Source organism: Venturia canescens, chromosome 9, assembly GCF_019457755.1.
Source record: "Venturia canescens isolate UGA chromosome 9, ASM1945775v1, whole genome shotgun sequence".
Taxonomy (NCBI): Eukaryota; Metazoa; Arthropoda; class Insecta; order Hymenoptera; family Ichneumonidae; genus Venturia; species Venturia canescens.
In genome coordinates this window covers 9,650,599-9,670,084 of record NC_057429.1, presented here as the reverse complement: position 1 = coordinate 9,670,084, position 19,486 = coordinate 9,650,599, and the positions used below count along the sequence as shown (strand labels likewise).

The 19,486-nt window shown below is 38.1% G+C and overlaps 3 protein-coding genes across 21 annotated transcripts in view; all 3 read left to right on the top strand.

Annotated features, from left to right (window-relative positions):
* by (blistery) overlaps positions 1 to 2,954 on the top strand; it is a 176,148-nt gene extending 173,194 nt beyond the window's left edge. For all 19 annotated transcript variants that reach the window (XM_043427614.1, XM_043427625.1, XM_043427617.1 and 16 more), the window contains one exon: positions 97 to 2,954. In XM_043427614.1, the coding sequence (XP_043283549.1) occupies positions 97 to 256 (160 nt within the window). In that variant the 3' untranslated portion in view covers positions 257 to 2,954. The remainder of the gene's footprint in view (positions 1 to 96) is intronic.
* Positions 2,955 to 4,823: 1,869 nt separating this feature from the next.
* LOC122415697 (carboxypeptidase B-like) lies at positions 4,824 to 10,232 on the top strand. Its single transcript, XM_043428059.1, has 9 exons — positions 4,824 to 5,066; positions 5,327 to 5,713; positions 6,158 to 6,257; positions 6,340 to 6,445; positions 6,554 to 6,715; positions 6,892 to 7,105; positions 7,723 to 7,953; positions 8,030 to 8,214; positions 9,275 to 10,232. The coding sequence occupies exons 1-9, from the start codon at positions 4,900 to 4,902 to the stop codon at positions 9,454 to 9,456; spliced, it is 1,734 nt and encodes a 577-aa protein (XP_043283994.1). The 5' UTR covers positions 4,824 to 4,899; the 3' UTR covers positions 9,457 to 10,232.
* A 1,564-nt stretch (positions 10,233 to 11,796) lies between these two features.
* LOC122416567 (transmembrane protease serine 9-like) lies at positions 11,797 to 17,580 on the top strand. Its single transcript, XM_043429633.1, has 8 exons — positions 11,797 to 11,839; positions 12,188 to 12,479; positions 12,606 to 12,909; positions 13,170 to 13,301; positions 14,096 to 14,115; positions 15,396 to 15,678; positions 15,791 to 16,144; positions 17,056 to 17,580. The coding sequence occupies exons 1-8, from the start codon at positions 11,797 to 11,799 to the stop codon at positions 17,218 to 17,220; spliced, it is 1,593 nt and encodes a 530-aa protein (XP_043285568.1). The 3' UTR covers positions 17,221 to 17,580.
* The last annotated feature ends 1,906 nt before the right edge of the window (positions 17,581 to 19,486 follow it).

Sequence of the window (19,486 nt, the reverse complement as noted above, 5' to 3'; positions counted from 1 at the left end):
AAGGAACATTTTGCGAGAAATATAAATATTTTATAGTATTCAGAATTTTTCTATTTCATTGATTTTTATTATAACATTCTATCTGTTTTGCTACAGTCGCTGCTTTGGTTTCGTCGCAAGAAAGCCAGCTCACAAGACCGACAATCAATGTCACGTGTTCGCCGAATTGGAGCTCGGACAGCCGGCAACGGCGATCGTGAATTTCGTGAATAAGGTCATGATGGGAAGTGCTGCGATAAAAGCCAACATTGTCTAAGCATGGACAAAAAAAGGGTACGAAAACAAAATCGAAAAAACTCAGCACCGATTTTGTTTCTGGGACTAAATATAAATCTTCGTCCTCGACGAAATCGACGAGAATCTCGAAACGCATAGATCTGCCTAGAATTTGCCCCGCGAGCTCCGACGCGATTGGATCGAAATCCAATTATACGAAAGAATTACTTGACCCACCAAAAGGAAACGAATATGTGGACTCAAGTCTTGCATGCAATTGTACGATTAGACAAATGTTACCTGTTCTTCGTGAAAATGTCCATTTCTCATAAACGAACGACGTCGGAACACGTTCGACGATTTAGAAGAAACGAAAATATTAATATCAGTTGTATTTAATCCTCGGGTAGAGTTGAAATAATAGATTCATTTACGACACGCTGTCAACGCATGCTGCACACGATCGTGAATGAAAAAGAAAGAAAAAAAAACGGAAAAAAATCGATGATAAAACACAAACGCGAATACGATAAAGCGAGATGAACTGTAAAGTCGAAACCTGCATCTTCGGAACGCGTTGGAATTCAATGTGTTTCTCATTGCATTTGAAATTCCATTGCAAACAGTTGCATTTCTTCTATACAAATTCAGCGACAGATTCAACCGAAAATGATAGTCAATTTTGAGCACTGCGAGACTCAACAATTTTTTGACTTCTCAGAGCTTTTCGATGATACAAATTTCGACATTCTCGTGAAAAAAAAAAAAAACAGATAGATTGTCTGCGAATTGAAATCATGAATATTACGATAGATCTATATGACGTTATTGTCGTGGGTTCATTGGAAAAAGAACCCGAATGTTAAGTCGTTGCCACGTGCCCATTATTGTCATAACTTTTATCTTACATACGAGATAAACAAAAGATGTTCATAACTGTAAATAACACTAAGGCCTTAGAAAGAGTGAGAGCGAGAGAGAGAGAGAGAGAGAGAAAAAATAAAACAAAAAAAGAAAAAGAAGAAAGATAGTGAGAAGAAGAGAAAGTATTGAAGAATTGAGCTGAAAATTATGATTAGCTAATTAATCGATAATACCTTCTCTCGAAATAAATGATAGATATTCGAGGATATGGGATGGGGGAAAAGGGATAAAAGATAAAAAAAAAACCGCGATTTTAACAACCGTTTCAAATAAATTGTTTTTCAGCTATTTGAAAAATAATTTGAAGAATATTGGCGCAGAATCACGACCGAGAACTTTATCGCACACAAAATTTGATCCGAGCCTCTTGAAATTTGATTTTAGAAAACTACTTCATACATATTTCTACGAAGGTCCGAATAACGAGGCAAATTTATCTGATATTTGATGATTTTTTTTTTTTTTTAGACTTTTCTCGACATCAAAGTTCTGACGAAACTGTTTGTTTGAATGAATTCATGAAGTTGACCTGACTCTTAATTTTTGAAGTTGTCGTGTGCGCAAAGCATCCTCAGATATCTGGTTTACGAAAAATCTTGAAAATATGTGTTACTCGAGTTAAGTGTACCGGAAGTAGAGCAGGGTCAGTCGAGAGATCGTTCTTGCCATAAAAGCGTGAAAATCGTGTACAATTATTTAATTCTTAAGCATAATTTCAAGGAGCGTTTATCGTGAGGCAGATGACGTGTGTTCAAGACTCGACGAATTGAAGACAACAGCGCTCGCGAGTTCTATAATGGTATCCGTGAGAGTTCGGTGTATAGGACCGCAGAGGCGTCGAAAAAGAAACCAAAAAATCGTTTATCAAAGGAAGAAAGGAGAATTTCCCCCCTCCCTGGCGAGTACTAATGAGGAGTCAATTATTAATCAAACTCTTTACCGAAAAAGAATATAAAATAGGTCACGACGTCGAAGAATGGAACGGCGTGACGATTGGGCCCTCCTTATAACGCGACGAGAAAAGTGTCAAATGAATTTCAATATCGAATTCGCCATCCTCCAGAGACGAGCGATCGGCAACGAGTTCGAAATCTTCTCTCGTTTCTCCCCCTACTTTATCATTCTTTTGTTTATCTTTCGTTACTTCCATTGCTTATTCCTCTTTTTTTTACATTTACGTTGAGGTGACATTGTTAACAAAGACGTTTCTCTCTCTGCGGACATGCCACAAACGTGCTAGTCAAAATTCGATCTATCGGGAGGATGGAATAATATTCGTCGTTGCTGAAAGGGCCATATTCTATATCGAAGATAAAACAAACCATGAGAATGTTGAAACCAACAAACGAGTAATCCGCAGGCACACAAAACTAATTCTAAACGAATGTTGTACTAATGATAATATGTATATTCATCCCAAGGCTTTCTGAGACGCGTTCTTTCAAAGTGTCAACCGAAAACCGAATGAAAACTTCTATCCCAATCCCTTAACTCCTCCCTCGTATTCCTCGTTCCTCTTTCTTTTTACGAATTTAGATGACTAACAACAGTCGGATATAAAATACACGTTTATGCTGTAACAAACTTTTATTTAATTACTTGAGTCATTATTCTTACTCAGTTATGCTCTATTTTTTTCGTCTGTACCTTCAGAACGTTATTTCACCGTGGCGTACAGTAACAATACCAACCCGTGTGTTTGTCACATTATTATATATATATATATATATATTTAATTACATATAATGAAACATAAACATATAAATATATATATTAAAATAATAAAGGATACTCACTGCGTAAAAAGTCTAAAAGCAACCGATTTCTTCTTTTTCACATAATCTTTCACAGTAATTATCTTTTAAGGAGGAGATCGAAGAAGAACTTTCAGCAAAAAAAGGGATCTCGTGTACGGGTTTCGTGATTGGAAGTAGTGAGTAACCGGAAGTCGACATCGACGACGACAGACGAGAGGAAACGCGTGCTCCACGCGCAAATTTATGGAGAGTCAAAAATCATTTTGCTCAATATCCTGACAATCATTCTGATAATTATGGGTCTTCGATAGCTGAAAAAAAATTGGAGAGCGACTGGGACTTGAAGAAAAACGTTAGTTTTGGTTGTTCGCGTCGTCGTGACACCGAATGCCTGATGGCAAGAAAATTAGTTGCTGTAGATTAGAGGGATTGTCCAATGATGAGTTTCTTCGCTGACTTTTTTTCATTTTGAGAGGCCAGAGAAAAAATTGCAATTCCAAGTCTCGGGCCTACGATCGTTTCGAAAATAAAAAATGCAGTTGCTGCTCCGTAACTTTGCGAGTGATGAAAATGCAAAAACTCGCCCACAAAAACAGAGCAAAAATGGTTTAGCCTCGTTCTCATTCCGATTTCTCCTGTGCGTCCGTCCAAAAAGTTCGTTTGAAATCCGCCACAACGTTTTTTAATCGGCATGCAGCGGCATTCCAGCCTCGAACCGTGTCAATCCCAACGGCGTTTTATTTGTTCGGTTGTGCTTGTTTTTTGCTCCTCTCTTGTTGTTTTTACAACGCGTTCGTTCCGTAGCGGTAAGGCGAGCAGGCAGCAAAGATTTCCCAAAGAGTCACAGCATTTTCACCGTTCAACGCACCACGAAAGTGTGCGTGCGTAAGAACGAAGTACGACCAGCGTCTGCTCCGAGCTAACGGCAAATATATAAATGACCTACTGCCACAGCACACACTCGTGCCTCATTCACGTAGGCGAGAAACTTGCAAAAGCCACCGACGGTTTGCTCTCTCCGCCACAAAAGCAAAGGCGTCGTCCCTTTCACCCGAAATTATTTCATATTCTCTCGATTAACACAACAGTTATTCTTCCTCTGGCGAGATGAACGGAACTTACACCACTGGCGAGTACTCCGACGTGTTTGGAACAACGAACAGCGGAGCCCTCGCAGGCTCCGAACAGTTTGACTCGGATGAGTCGACCTTGACTCTTTCCAGCCTACCGTTATGTTCCGTAAACGCGTTCACAAATTACAGTTTTTTCACATTATTCTCCGAACAAATGTCAGACACTTCCGGTCCCATCGAAGCCAATGATAGTTGAGAAAAATGAGCGTTAGGCAAGCCTCCAATTAAAAGGGGATTAGACCGATTTTTGAAGCTCGGTTGAAACTCGGTTTTTGTTTTCGAAAAAAGTGGAGTCGTCGCGATGAAGCTCAGCAGGATCGATTAAAATATTGTTTTCTGAAATTTTCTCTGACTCCATTTCCTTACGATTCTCGTCGAAGGCGATTACTTTTTTCTTCCTTTTCCAACTTTCTTTACTTACGACATTTTTTCAGTACTTCGCGAGCCCCGTCGGACTGAAAAAATAATTAGGTGGATTGAAAAAACAAGACGAGAAAACGCGCGATAGAATCGACACAATTGCTCGATGGGGAACCGAGGAACTGTCGTAAAACGAGGCTCGTTATTAACAACGGTTCTAGTGAACCCTGTCGAACTATTAACGATGACATCTCTGAAGAATTAAGCATTAATGTACCAGGTGAAAGACAGCACCGTGTTTACTACGATCTCATGATGCATGACAGTGAAACTGACGTTTTTCATCTCGGTCGTACCATCGCCAGGAAGCGAACTGAGTCTTGCTGGGTGGGGGGCGCTCCTGCGAGGTCAGTCATCTCGAGGCCGCTGTCGCGGTTGCATCGTTCTTATTACCCGCTCTTGAAAACGAGAAGACAAAAACTTGTGGATTTTTTATTGTGCCTCGAAAAATGGCTCATTCCTTCCAAATTCGAGCGACCCGGTGTTTCATCGTTTTTTTTGTGTTGAGAAGCATCGTTGGCAACCCAGTGAACGACGAAAATCTCCACGACTCAGTTGAGACGAACGAGGGAAATATTTATCCCGAATACGTCGATTCGACGTTTTACAATTACGGGTTTGTATCGATTATTCACAAGATTGTAGTTGCCCTTTTGTCAAACTTGGCGCGCGCCAGTCACCGGGATTCGAATGATCAGAAAAACTGAATTTTCGTTGGAGCTCTCTCTAAATTTTCGGGGATTCTCATTAAAATGCATTCAATTCCGATTGAAAGATTTAAAAATGATAATGTTAATCAACGATTCGTTGAAATGAAATTTGAATAGAAGATCGAAATGAAGGAAAATACTCGAAAGAAATTTGTCTTCAAAACAGAAGAGAAAATGATAACAAATCGGAAGAAATCGAGGCGGAAGTGAGTACGAATTTCGGGAACCGTGGAAAAGCGTATGGAGGAGCCCCGCCGACGAGACAATACGGATATTGGTTGTCACCGTGGACAGCTCGCAACCGTGAATTTTCTTTCACCGGTTTTCTCGAATCGATGTTAGACGTTGTGACCGGTGGCTTGAGTTCGATCGTCAGCAATGTGATTGGGGGTGATCCAAAGAGTCGTAAACCCCGAACGAATCGTGTTAGCTACAAAGGTCATCAACTCATCAGAATTACTCCTACGACCAAGGGCCAAGTCAAGGACCTTGTCGATCTCAAGGACTCGGAAGGCGAAGACGTGAGATTTTGGTCTCCGCCGTTGGGCAATAAGTAAATCATTTTATTACTCAATAAATAAACTTCGATTTATCTGAATTGATGTACTCAATGGCGGACTGATCAATCACAAAAATTTATTCATCATTTTTTTTACTTTTTCATTGTGTGTTGAACTAATCACTTGCAACTTTGAGGAAATTTTTTATTTTTTTTTTTTATTTTTTTTTTTTTCCAATCACCCGAGTGTGCTCATACTCGAGAAATTGAACTGACTCTTGTTCTGAAATTCAAAATGGTGCTGCGGCTAGAATCGAAATAACCGATTTTGTTGGATGCGACGAATGAATTTGCCCTGAGCGTAGCTAAAAAAAGTAATTGTACGAAAAAAGTCGATGAAAAAACAAACGAATTTAATATTTTCGAGAATTCGCTCGTTAAATTTATGAAATTGTTGAACAAAAAGAAACCTGAAGGAATTTTATTTCCCTTATGTAGGTCGACGGACATACTTATTTCGCCGGACATAATACCAGACGTGAAAGATTTTTTACGGGAGAAGAACATTGACTTTACAGTTATGATTCCTGATCTCCAGGTATTTCACGAGTCGCACGAATCTTTTGTCTTTTGTAATTCACTGAAAGCTGTGATCGAGTTTGTTGATGTTTATCCGACAGAAAACTATCGCATATCAAAATCCTAAGATGTCGAAAGAGCAGAGGGACGATCTTCTCAATAATCAGGGGCATCCGATGACCTGGAAGCGCTATCATCGATTCGGTGGTACAAAAAATACACTCGCATCAACACAAAGAAAAAAGATGGATTTTTCTCGTCCCCTTTATCCCAGCGTTTCAAGCAATTCGTCAAAAAGTGTTTTCTTCTTTTCAGAAATATTAAAGTATCTCGAATACTTGGCCTTCAGGTATCCTCACTTGGTCGAGCTCATTACGATCGGGCGCAGTTTTGAAGGACAACCCCTTCAGGTTGTCAAAGTCTCGAGCGGTCCGACGAAGGATGGGAGGACGAAGCCGGTGCTTTGGATCGACGCAGGTACAGAGGAACCGATAATTTTCATTGGAAACAAAAGAAAAGGATTCATTCGACTTCGTTGATTGATTTTTTAAAAAAATGTTTCCAATGTTCTTTCAGTGATAGAAATACGAATGTAAAGTTCATCGAGGTTTCGATGCTTGACGAAAAATCAGGTTTTGTCTCTCTGTGATCAGGTATGCATGCAAGAGAATGGATCGGCACAGCCGTCGCGACTTACATACTCAATCAATTGGTCGAAAAAAATAACACGTACTCGAAGTTGCTCGATATCAGCGATTGGATGATCCTCCCGGTCGTTAATCCCGATGGCTACGAATTTAGTCACACAGGTGATCGACTTTGGCGCAAAACTCGAAGCAGCCATGCCGATAACGACAACGAGGCGAGGTACGCGCTATTTTGAGGATATCAAGCTCGCTTGATCTTGAGAATGTGAATCGCGAAGCTTGTCTATTTTCTCACTTTCTCAAGATCGGGTAACCTTATGTTCGGTGAAAAAAAGGCCCAATTTTAAGAATTTTTTAGACGCTATAAATAATACAAATATATTTTATTGATTGCGAGACCATAATACAATATATGAAGAATATTTCATGAATTTTTTAAACTCAAATATCAATAATTAAGTCGACGGTAGTAACGGCACTCGAAAAAAAAAATTTCGAGAGATTTTTCCAATTTTCGATAATTATTAATTTTACAATAACAAATAAGCTTATTTTTTAGGCGACAAATTGGTGTTTTTTTTTTAATACCAAAATTTTAAAAATTCAGGAAACATTGTTCATTTATTGTATTATGATGTCACAATCGATAAAAATAAATTTGTATTATCTGTAGAGTCTAAAAAAATGTTTCAAATTGGGCCTTTTTTCACCGAATTAACGTTGGAATTCTGTATTTCATTTGATGTAGAAAATTATTTAGAGTGTGCCAAGAAATAGAACATTTGATCATCAAGAATTGAAATTGGCTGGTTCAGTATTTTTCGGTTCCTGTCACAGGTACACACCTGCAGGTTTATTTTACATGGTTTCCCATTACACAAAGTGGCTGTTTTCCCGATGCGATGGTGTCGATCCAAACAGAAATTTTGGCTATCATTGGGGCGAGGACAAAGAAGGTGGAATGAGCAAAGATCCTTGTCACGAAACTTACGCAGGTCCGAATGCCTTCTCGGAGCCCGAGACAAAAGCGATGGCCGATTTCATCATGGAAAATCGTGAAAATATCAGGTTTGATGAGGTTTCATTGAAACGAATTCATTGATTGATAGGAATCGATCTAATCAGACGCTCTTTCTGGTTCCAGGTTATATCTGACTCTGCATTCGTACTCGCAAATGTGGCTCGTGCCTTGGGGCCACACGAGAAGTCGTCCCGACGATTATTCGGAACTTTCGAGTGTTGCGAAAAAAGCTGCGAAAGCCATGGGCAAAGTCCACGGAACGAGCTACAAGGTTGGACCTTCCGCAGAATTGCTGTATCCTACCTCAGGTGAATCCATTTATTATACAAAATCTTAAGGAAGTTCACGAGAATCTAATGAAAATCGAAAATTCCAACTTTAAGAGTTGACATTTGGAAATATCCTAAAATATCCTGTCGAGAAAACAATTAACGAAAATCTCATTTTTTCAAGGGTTAATTGGCTCTTATGGTAAGCACACTTCTTATGCGACTTTAAAGAGCCAAAAACGAGAATAAGAAAATATAATGTTTTTAGATGTCAATGATGTCTTGAGAAAGCCTTGTTATACCAGTGAAAATTACTAATAAATATAAATAGAAAATGGCTGTTGTCACATTTTGCTCGACGATTTTACTACGAAAGTATTTCAACCGCTATCATTGTATTAAAAATTTATCAATCCCAACAATTAAGTTACACATAAATTAAAGGAAGGTGGATCACGAAATCAAAATAATCAGAATTTAATAAAATTTCGTGATAACGTTCTTTGGCATCAAGTATACAAATACAATTTTTTTCAAATTTTTTTACCACGTGGTTATCGAATAATTGAGCGTTAAATCCAAGTTCTTATGCACGAAATGTATAACTATTTACATGTAAACTCTATGCTTATACACGTGAACTTTAGTGTTCAATTACTCGAGAGCTATGTGGTAGAAAAATCTAAAAAATGTACATTGTCTTATATATATTTTTAAAGAAAACATTTACCAAATTTTATTAAATTCTTATCATTTTGAAATTCTCAATATTTTTAACACGGTTTAGCATGACAACATTGTTTCGTCGCGATCCACCCTCCTTAATAATTGCGAGAATAAATTTTAATCGTCTCTTTCGTCATCAAAAGAGCGAAGAAGTTTAGCTGCTTTTTTGAATCATAAATAACGCATGATCTTCCTTAAAATCAAATTATCGGATTTCTTACTATTCCAAATGAAAAAATGAAACAACGATCAGGTTGTTTTTTTTAATTTTTATTGAGAGTTCGAATGTTCGATCGGATTACTTGGAAGCTAATGAAAATTCATGTAAAAAAAAGAGAGAAAAAAATAATGAATTTTCAATACCCATTTTCAGGTGCGTCGGATGATTGGGCGAAAGGTGTAGCCGGAATAAAATATTCGTACACTTTGGAGCTCCGTGATCGTGGAACTTACGGCTTTTTATTACCAGCCACGCAAATAATCCCAACAGCGAGGGAAACGTGGGCGGGAATTCGTACGCTGGCACGTGCCGTAACAGCAGCGACAAACACCTGAAACTAAATATCGAAAAAAATGTTGAATATTTTCCTAGGTTTGATGAAATCTGGTTTGCCACTTTTCTCAAACTGAAACTTCAAGACTCTGTATTTATTTGTTATTAGCGAATTAGTTTTAAAAGGATTGTAGAAAAATAGCGTAAAGATTAGGCGAAGTCAGCGATCAGGAGATTTTTTCATGCGAACTACAGCGCTAAAAGCTGAAGTACGATAAAGAAGATTGAAAAATTTCCTGAACATACAAACGCCACGGCAGTTTACGAAATACTTGTAAAAACAATAATCTCCACCGCCATCAAGTCATCTTTTGAAAAAGCATTTTTTAAAGATTGGCTCCAATAATCAGTCGAAAACGAAAGAAGTCAAAGAAGGTTCCTGATCATGGTCCTCGAAATCTGATAAAATCGGATATTTCTAACAATGACATTTAACGTTATCATTTTCAGTACATTTTGGGAATTGAATTTGAAAAAAAAAAAATGTTTTCACTGCATTTGAAATTTTGAGCGGATTATGAGATCCGTAAAACTATGAGCACTTCACATTCGAAGAATTATTGCACGAGAATATGGAGGCCGAGAAATTATTTAGAAATTTATATCCCAAGGGAAAAAAGTTGACTTGGCATTTTCATTTTTGAAAAGAATTTGTTCAACTCACGAGTTTATTTTGATGGCAAGTCGAATGTGGAAGTAAATTTAAATCTGTTAATACTAATTGGATGGACGTCTGATCAATTTTATCTGTCGAAATAAACAATTGCAATGATTTTCAGATGGATGCACTTTTCTAATTATTTTTACAAGTTCCCAATTTCATTGGTCACGGCACCGTAGAAAAAATGTCTTCGCGACCATGTGGCTTCATCATGGTATATCTCCGTCAATTTTCAATGTTTTTGTATTTAAAAAAATGGAAAATACTCTTTAAAACCGGTATAACGAAGTGTAAAAATTTCAAAAAGTTTCCAAATGGTTTTCCCCCTCGAGGAAATCCGTAATAAGGAAAATCAGAGTTTCGAAGATTTATCCACATGCAGAAATCGTGCAAGCGACAGTAACTTTTTTTCGTGGTGATCCTTGAAACTTCAAATAAAATCCAGTCATTGATGACAGAAAACAAACCTCTCAAAAATTCGAATACAAGCGATTTAATGATCAAAAAAATACTGTTCGAAGCTCCATTGAGAAGCGTTGCAAAATCGTTCATTATTCAATATTGATTAGATGTCACAGACACGACAGCAAAGCTCGACCATTGCTCGTTGAACGGAGATTTTTTAATTGTTTTTTCCTTCGACTACGATGAAAAGATAAGAGAAATTTTTGGGTTTATAAATGATATAAATGCGATGGTGAATTTTTTAGTCACTGGCATTCGTTCGAAAATGTTGCGCTCCGCGTTCGCGACGCTCCTCTCGTCGCTCAGAGTGAGGACACTCCACGAAATCGTGAAAAAGAAGGAAACAATAATCAAGACGCGAGCTCTCATGGGAAAAATACTTATTGTCCTTACTCGTGGATGATTCCGTGTATTTTCTCGATAGTTAAACAAAATAGTTTTACCAATATTGTGTTAAGGTTGTTTGACCCATGTTGGGTACCGAATTACAAATGGGGATGAAGCAACGCCCCATCAATTCCCTTTCTTGGTGTCAATTTCGGTGCTATTGTCACCACAGCAGGTCACGTTTCTAAAAAAAAGGTGAGTTGGAATGAAAAAAGTGGACATCAGTTCCTTATCGCAATTCGCGAAGTTTGATTAGATTTAATATTTTCACCTAATCAGTAGAGTTGATTCGAATCGATTGTCACTTTGATCTAACGGCATACTCGATTGTGCTTTATCGCAGATTCACTCCATTTGTCAATTTTAACAAGTCACGTATTTTTCAGGGTGATTAATTTCATGTTAGTCGATTACGGTGTCCATGAGATTGGAACAGACGAGATTCAAATCTAATTAACGAATTTAGTGTTGGTGGAATATCTCACCGAGACTGGGGAATTTTGTGGTAACGATTTTCTCAGACTTTATCGAATTCTTTCGTAGAGTTTTACTGAATGATTCTGTCCCAAACTTTTTCGAACTATTTTCAAAAAAACTTGGGTCTCGATGTGAGACAAGAGAACGTTTGGGGTATTATTTTCGGCGCCGTTCGATTAGATATCGCCGATATTACGAGTTTCGATCATCGCTAAGTAAACACTCAAGGAGATCGTATCTGGAGCTTGCATTTTTTCCTATTTTTTAAGTTCTCCGCGATAAAAAGATACGAAGAAATTTTGGCGATATAAATGCGACAGTAAATTAACTAGAAAACAGCATTCGTTAAAAAATGTTGTGGCAATACGTGCTGGCCGCACTTCTCGTCGCGGAGGGTAAGTAAACAAAGAAAAAGTCAAAATTATGTCAACCTGCCAATACCCTCTGAACTCTAATTTTTTTTTTATTTAAGAATAAAATTTTTAAAACAATTGGAAACGTGACACTAGATATGCCAAAAAAAAATAAGAATTTATCAAATATCAGGAAACGATCGAAGGATTTGTGACAATAAATTTTAGGAAAAATTGGAAGAATTATTGCCCGAAAATCTGGCTTCGATGACACGCAGACATAAAACGTGAAAAACACAATCTCAGTTGAACAAGATAATCCAAATAAGTTAGAAAATCCGATCGATTTCGATAACCGCATAAAATAAATGTTACCATCAATTGTGTTAGGTTGTTTGGCCCATGTTGGATACCAAGTTGTAAACGGAGATGACGCTAAGCCCAAGGAGTTCCCTTTCATCGTCTCAATTCAGTTGAAAAATTCAAAAACCGGTGCGAACGAACACTTATGCAGTGGCTCAATTCTCAGTGAAATCTTTGTCGTAACGGCTGCTCATTGCGTCAAGGACAAGTCAGCCAAAGACCTGAATGTTTACGCTGGTAAATATTACATCAATCGAAGGGAGGATGGTCAGCAAGTTTTGCCTGTGAAGCTCGTCATTCCCCATCAGAAATACGACGAGTGAGTTACGCTCAAAGGAATCATTCAATTGAAACAAAAAATATACAAAAAAATTGACATCTCACAGCAGTTGAGTAATCACAAATCTGTTTGGACAATAAACTAACTCGATGGCACTCTTTACAGGGAAACCAAAGAAAACGACATTGCTTTGTTGCATCTGGAAAGCCCAATAGTATTGAGTGATACTGCTGCCAAAATTGGTCTGCCCGATTCAACCAGTCCAGCTGGACCATTCGCTATGGCTGGCTGGGGTTCGATGTCGAACACCGAGACGGCCTACTATCCACGAGTTCTTCAAAAAGTTACCGTTCCAATCGTCCTCAATGCCGATTGCGTTTCTTTAATGCGCGAACGGGCTGATGGTGTTAAAATCTACGAATCTCAATGGTGCACTGGACCAATTCAAGGTTCCGCTGCTGCATGCACTGTAAGTAGTTTTAAAATATTTTCATTTCGATTTATCAACCAGACGAAGGATCGAAGAAAAAATTTACGCAATTTCTAATAAACGATTTTGACTTGAAAATCATAAATATACCAAAAATTGTATTCATAAATTTTATTGTTATCACAACAGATGATTTGTTGAGCCGAGTTGAGACGCTGCCACGTCTCTAAATCAATAACGAATTTCCATTGATTTTTTTACTAAAAATTGTAATCGCTTTTTCGTTTTCTGTATTTTAGGGGGATGGCGGTAGTCCTCTTGTGGACGCTGCTACGCCAACGATGCTCTATGGAATCGTCTCACAGTGGACATTTCCCTGCGGAACTGGAGAGCCTACGATCTCTACACGTGTATTACCGTTCGTTGAGTGGGTGAAAAAAAATATGAATGACAACTGATTGGAAGGACGTCAATATATTTTCCATAAGTTCCAACACTTTCATTTTTTTCCTGAAAAAAATCGAGGATAATCTCAAGCTTAAGGTTGTTCAGAATTCAATCTCCGTTTGGGAGAGTGTACTCGATGTTGTGAACCCAACAGGAATTTATCAGCAACTAAAATACAAAAATAATGAACTGGAGTTCAATAAATCGTAATGAAACCGTTGCGCAGAATTTATTTTACAAAAAATCACCCTCCCTTGATTTTTGAACAGTTTCATGCTCAATATTTCGATTTATCAACAAACCAAAGCATCTGGCAAAGAATTCGAAGGAGGCACATCGATAACTTACGGGGCGTGATAGGGAATTTGGGTGATAACGATTTCTGCTTAATCTCAAGAATTTCAATAAGAAAGTCGTTTGAAAAAATTCAGTAACTATTCGATCGAGAGTATGAAATTTCACCTCTCAAGCAGAAGTTGATCGTTTGATATGAGAAATCATCGCTGTTTATTATTTAAAACTTTTCTTGCGATAAGCGAGTCCAGAATGGGAAAAAAAATAAAATATAATGGAACGCAGGCTCTTTGCGGTACCGTGAAACCAGATTAGATCTAGTATTTTTTTCTAATCAGTAAATTGTTCGATTCTAATTGATAGTCACATTGATTTAACATCAAGCAGTGTTTATCACATACATAGCTTATCACAACGTCAAGAAACTCTAAAATTTTCACGCGTCATAAGAGTTTCTTTTTCATTAACTGTCTCATTATAACAGCTCACGAAATCTGTGAAACCGTAAGTACACGGAGAAAACGCATTCGTTTTGTATACTGAGAAATATATTATTTTTCAAAGCACTTACGCACCGTATACAAACAGCATAGTATTTTTTGAATTTTACAATTTTTCGTCCCTCCAATTTTAAACAGCTTTAATAGCAAAAAGTGATGCACCTCAGAACTATATTTCGTTTTGTTTCAAGTGTTATTCGCCGTGTCAGACTAGCACTTACTCATAAGTGGAAATGTATTGTAAATTACAAATTTTGACAGTCAGCACAGTAAATTTTATAATAAATACACGAGTATACACCGAATACGTGTGACATTTTCAGGGTTGCTCGAGCATACTTTACAACATAAACTTTCGAAGTGACTGAAAAGATTTTTTACTATGATTAAAGCGAAAAAGTCTCTTGTTTTCAATAAGAAAAGTTTTTCAATAAAAGGTATGGGTATATTGGTCTTTTTACTGTGGTGGATAGAACAATTCTTATTACTGCTCTTGGAATTAATACTGCAATCCAGTACGTACACGTGCTGTCACAGGGATACGTTTCTAGTACTTTCCTCCAGAATTTTCGGCCTCGTTTTCTTCGTGTATTTTGGTCAAAAAGTTTTGTTCTCGAAAATCTAGAAACTGGTGGATCATTTTGAAGCCTCCATTCTCCATTCAAAGGATGAAAATGTTTTCTACTTGAAAAAATGATGCCAAACTTATAAGTGGATTTTCGCAGTGGACGAAAATGACTTTTAAACGTAAATACTTTTGAAAAATATTTCGCTAGTTAGATAACGATTGTCTATCGACGAAAAACACGCTTCGTAGCAGGAGTCTTCGTTCAAGAGTCTTCGTATATATAGGAGAAGCATTTGTTTTTCACCGTTGATTAGATGCCACAGATATTAGAAACCCATCGTCCGTTGGAATGTAAGAGGCTCATATCGAACTTAAATTTCTTATTTTACTTCTTTTTTTTCTTGATCGTCCGCGATAAAAAGATAGCAGATTTTATTTTGTTATATAAATGTGGATCTACGCGAAAACCGCATTCGTCCGAAAATGTGGTTTCACTACGTACTGGCTACGCTTCTCGTCGTTCAAGGTAAGTGAACTATACGCCAAAAAACTTGACGGGTTTACAAAAAACTTGAAAAAATTTCAACCATTTGCAGTACTTTTATCTAAAAAACAAAAGAATATTCTGACAAAAAAAATATTTTTTAAAAATACTTGAAACGACGAAATCTAAGAAATGAAAACTTCTTCAATGCGACCGCATTCGTAAACTGAAGTTTGTCTAAAGATTGTTCGGCTCGCGCCGGATATCAAATCATTCACGGGGATGAAGCGCCGCCACATCAATTACCTTCCATCGTCTCAATCATGTCGGGAAAACCGGCAACCGGTAAGTACAAACACATTTGCGGCGGCACGATCCTTAATGAAAAGTGGATTCTGACGGCCGCGCACTGCATCACGAAAACCCCACCGGATGAACAACTTGAAGTTTACGCTGGCAAACATATCATCAATCAGAGAGAAAAAGGCCAACAAGTGTCGAGCGTAAGGCTCAAGGTGATCCACCCGGATTACGACGAGTGAGTTGTCATCGAAGACGTTGCTCGATGCAATCTGTGAATGACGAAAATAAACCGTTGAAAAAGTTGTTAAAGAATGAGAAATTGAGAATTCAAAATTTTGGATAAAACGTAGATCGAACGATCTTCATTACAGAGACACGGGCGAAAACGACATCGGCTTGTTGCGCCTGGAAACTTTTATGAAATTCACTTCGAACGTCAAAGCTGCAACGTTACCGCCACGCTACAAAATCCACACCGGGAAAACGGTGCTCTACGGTTGGGGCTCAATCTCGACGACCGATTCGCCCGAGTATCCATCAGTCCTTCAAACGATAACCGTTCCCATTATCCCTAAAGACATTTGCTACGATGCGGTGCACGAATCTCCTGGTGATCTTCGACTTTTCAATACTCAATTGTGTACGGGACCCGACGATGGCACCAAGTCCGCATGTCTCGTGAGTTTTCTCGGATTTTCATTTTCTACTGATCTAGAAGCCAGGGTAGCTTTTTTACAATATTTTTCTTTTTTAACAAATTTTCACAATAGAAATGATAAAACTTTATAGCGAGTGATACTGAATTTAAGTTTGATCGGGCAGAACTGATTGTTGAAATACGAAGGGGCAGCCTGCAGAGGCATTAAGGGGTTTAATCTAATTAGATTTTTCAAAAAATTGATTTTTTTATTGCATCCTTCGAAGCATACATATTCAAAAGTACTAAAATGTTATGAAGATCTGAGCAGGCTGAGAGCGGTACCACGTACCTGGCCTTTGTTTAAAAACGTTTTTCTCAAAATTACGGTTTTGGACGGCTCATTGAATTTCCAAACTACTCAACCGATCCTTACCAAAATTTTACTACATGTTCCTTGTGACTGCAGCTGTAGCACTTATCGTACGAATTTTGAAATTTTGAGTGGAACTATTTTTGTTTTGCTAAAAACTATGAAAAAATGGTGCCTTTTCGTAGTTTTTTGCAAAAATGGCTGAGTAAAATAAATATAAAAACATTTGTTTGTGGATTTGAAGAGTGTATTTGTTAGGCTTAACACTTTTTATCCATATTTATAATTTATACCGATCAAAAAAAATCGTGAAAATTAAGATCTAATTAGGGTAGATCACTTGAGTGAGAAAAGAGTATGAAAAATGCAGGCAATGGAACGACGTACGCTGAACACTGGGCCGAGCTAAATTTCACTAGAATTCTCAGTATTTGAAAACTATTTTCTCGTTCACTCCCTGCCTCCAATGAAGCTCGATTGGTAGGTGAAAAAAAGCTGAAGCTTAGACATTGAGTAGCGAATTTTCATCATTTCCCTTACGAAAAACTGTAACAACTGTTTTTTTTTCCTGTTATTAAGGGAGATGGCGGCGGTCCTCTTGTACAGTACGGCGACCAAGCTAATACAGAGCTCGTAGGAATCGTCTCGTGGGGAGCTGTGCCATGTGGATCTGGTGATCCCACAATCTACACGAGTGTATCTTTTTACATTGATTGGATAAATCACCACATCAAAAATATATAATCGGAGTGAACTTAATCGAGAGATACGGCAGCAGCTCGACGTCGAGTATTAAAAAAAAACACCGACGCTTTTTTTCATTCATAATTTCTCTGAACATTTGACCGGTCATTGAAGAAGAGTTACTGAGACTCCAGATCCAAGAAAAACTTTCATTGCCGAAACAACTCGAGCTCATCAGAAAGGCGCTCTTTTCTGTTTAGGCTCTCATCGTCGAATCTTTTTTATTTTTCGAACCTTCGGATTCCAATCAATTTATGAAAAGACGTGCCACTGCATAACCAGAAGGAGGGAAAAGACGAATTGAACGAGATGGATGCTCAATTTATTGTAATCTCCTACTTGAGGACACCCCTTAAAATGATCCTATCCTCGCAGGCTAGTCATACTAACAACTGCGTGCAATTCTCACTCCAGTTTTCACAATACACTCCAGTTTCCACCAAAAAATAAAGTTTTCAATAAACAAATGTGTCTCGATAAAAAAACCTCTCGCAATAATATTTTCATTATAATACAAAACGGAAACAATAATTATTTCAATGACTCGCCTAGTGCTCGATCCCACGGACACGTGTCGAGCTCGACGTATTCGTTTCTTAAGAGTATGGATCAGTCGACTAACCTCACTTGAAATTTTCGAAATCGAAATTCTTTGACACAGTTTGACTGATTGAAAAAAGGCTCTGTCAGCCTACGCAGGACGATGGCAAAAATCGACTGACAGAGCCTTTTTTTAATCGGTCAAACTGTGTCAAAGAATTTTGATTTCGAAATTTGCAGCTATCTCTCTCGCACTCACGGTTGCGATATACCAACTGATCCATCCTCTTAAGGTGATGGAGCAGTCGCTATCTCGCCACCGTGAGTGCGAGAGAGATAGCTGCAATTTTCGAAATTGAATATGTTCGACACGGTTTGATCAATAAAAAAAGCCCCTGTCAGCGTATTTTTGCCATCTTTCCGCGTCCGCTGACAGAGCCTTTTTTTGATTAGTCAAACGACAGCGGAGAATTTTCATTTCGAAAATTCGAGGTGAGGTTAGTCGACTGATCCATGATCTTACGGAAGTTGAGGCCGTACAGTCATTTTTTTTATCCAAAAGTTACCCAGATAGCCAGCGTACTGATACGAGATACTACCATGGTACTGGTACCGTACTGCAACGAAAGTACGAGCATACGCCGTACCCGTACGGTGGCAATACGTGTTACTGCTGCAGTACCCGGTACGGCGTACCATTACAGTACCAGTACGGAGTAGCATCCGCCATTTCTGCATGGTACTTTTTCCACAGAAAAGACCGTTACGGTACTATAACGGCGTACTAAATGGTATTTCGTATCCCTGAATACGAGTTCCACGAAAAGAACTGTATCGTACCAGTACGACGTATGAATTCTACAACCGTGCTGGTACCGGACAGGTACCGTACAAGACAACGTACTAAATGATTTCCAAAAATTAGCCACGATTAATATATTTGTTTCGTTTACCTAAAATTTCCCAAATAACCAGCCTACTATAGTATAATACTGGTAATATAGCAGAACGCGTATTAGTACTGTACTTGCCAGGTACCGCCGTACGGTGAGCGTACGGTACTAGTACGAACGTGTTGGGTACGTCGTATTGGTACCGTATCTGTACGCCGTAGACTGAAATTCATTATGAACTATACGGTGTATTGCTACGGTACTGGTAAGGTACACTCACCATACCAGTAACGTACGACGGTTTTACACAGTAATTCAACGAACTGGTACAATACTGGTAATATGGAAGTACGGTGAGCGTACGATACTAGTACGGCGTACTCGCAGTACTGTTCGGTGAGAATAGTATGGCATACTGCCACGGTACCAATACAGTACTCTTACCAACCAACAATCAATAATCGAAGATTTATATGTTTTTGATAAACTTCGGCGGTAGCGCCGTGGTAAGTCTTTTGACTCCTAAGCTGAAGGTCGAGAGACCAATTCCTGCTGTCGATATTTATTTTTTCAATTGATTCAATTCGAAATTATTCCAAATTGAAACGAATTATATGCAATTTGATAAGTGGACTAATTTTTCGAAGAAAAACATTTTCCATTTAAAAAATGAACGATCATTATCAACTATGAACATGTTTCACGCGATTCTGAGTCGAATGAGACAAAGTTGTAATGACCGAAAAGAAAAAATTTCGAAGGCAATAGACTATGAAAAAATGCCAAGGTTCGGAAATTTGGAAAATTTTCGAAAATTCAAAAACCCAAAAAAT

What these genes read in the sequence shown, in the direction of transcription:
- LOC122415697 (XM_043428059.1), top strand. Translation starts at nt 4,900, where the DNA reads ATGGCTCATTCCTTCCAAATTCGAGCGACCCGGTGTTTCATCGTTTTT. An exon ending in TCGACGTTTTACAATTACGG is followed by an intron (nt 5,067 to 5,326) that starts GTTTGTATCGAT and finishes TCTTCAAAACAG; the next exon opens with AAGAGAAAATGATAACAAAT. An exon ending in GATAACGACAACGAGGCGAG is followed by an intron (nt 7,106 to 7,722) that starts GTACGCGCTATT and finishes TTCCTGTCACAG; the next exon opens with GTACACACCTGCAGGTTTAT.
- LOC122416567 (XM_043429633.1), top strand. Translation starts at nt 11,797, where the DNA reads ATGTTGTGGCAATACGTGCTGGCCGCACTTCTCGTCGCGGAGG. An exon ending in GTTCCGCTGCTGCATGCACT is followed by an intron (nt 12,910 to 13,169) that starts GTAAGTAGTTTT and finishes TCTGTATTTTAG; the next exon opens with GGGGATGGCGGTAGTCCTCT. An exon ending in TATTACCGTTCGTTGAGTGG is followed by an intron (nt 13,302 to 14,095) that starts GTGAAAAAAAAT and finishes TCATTATAACAG; the next exon opens with CTCACGAAATCTGTGAAACC.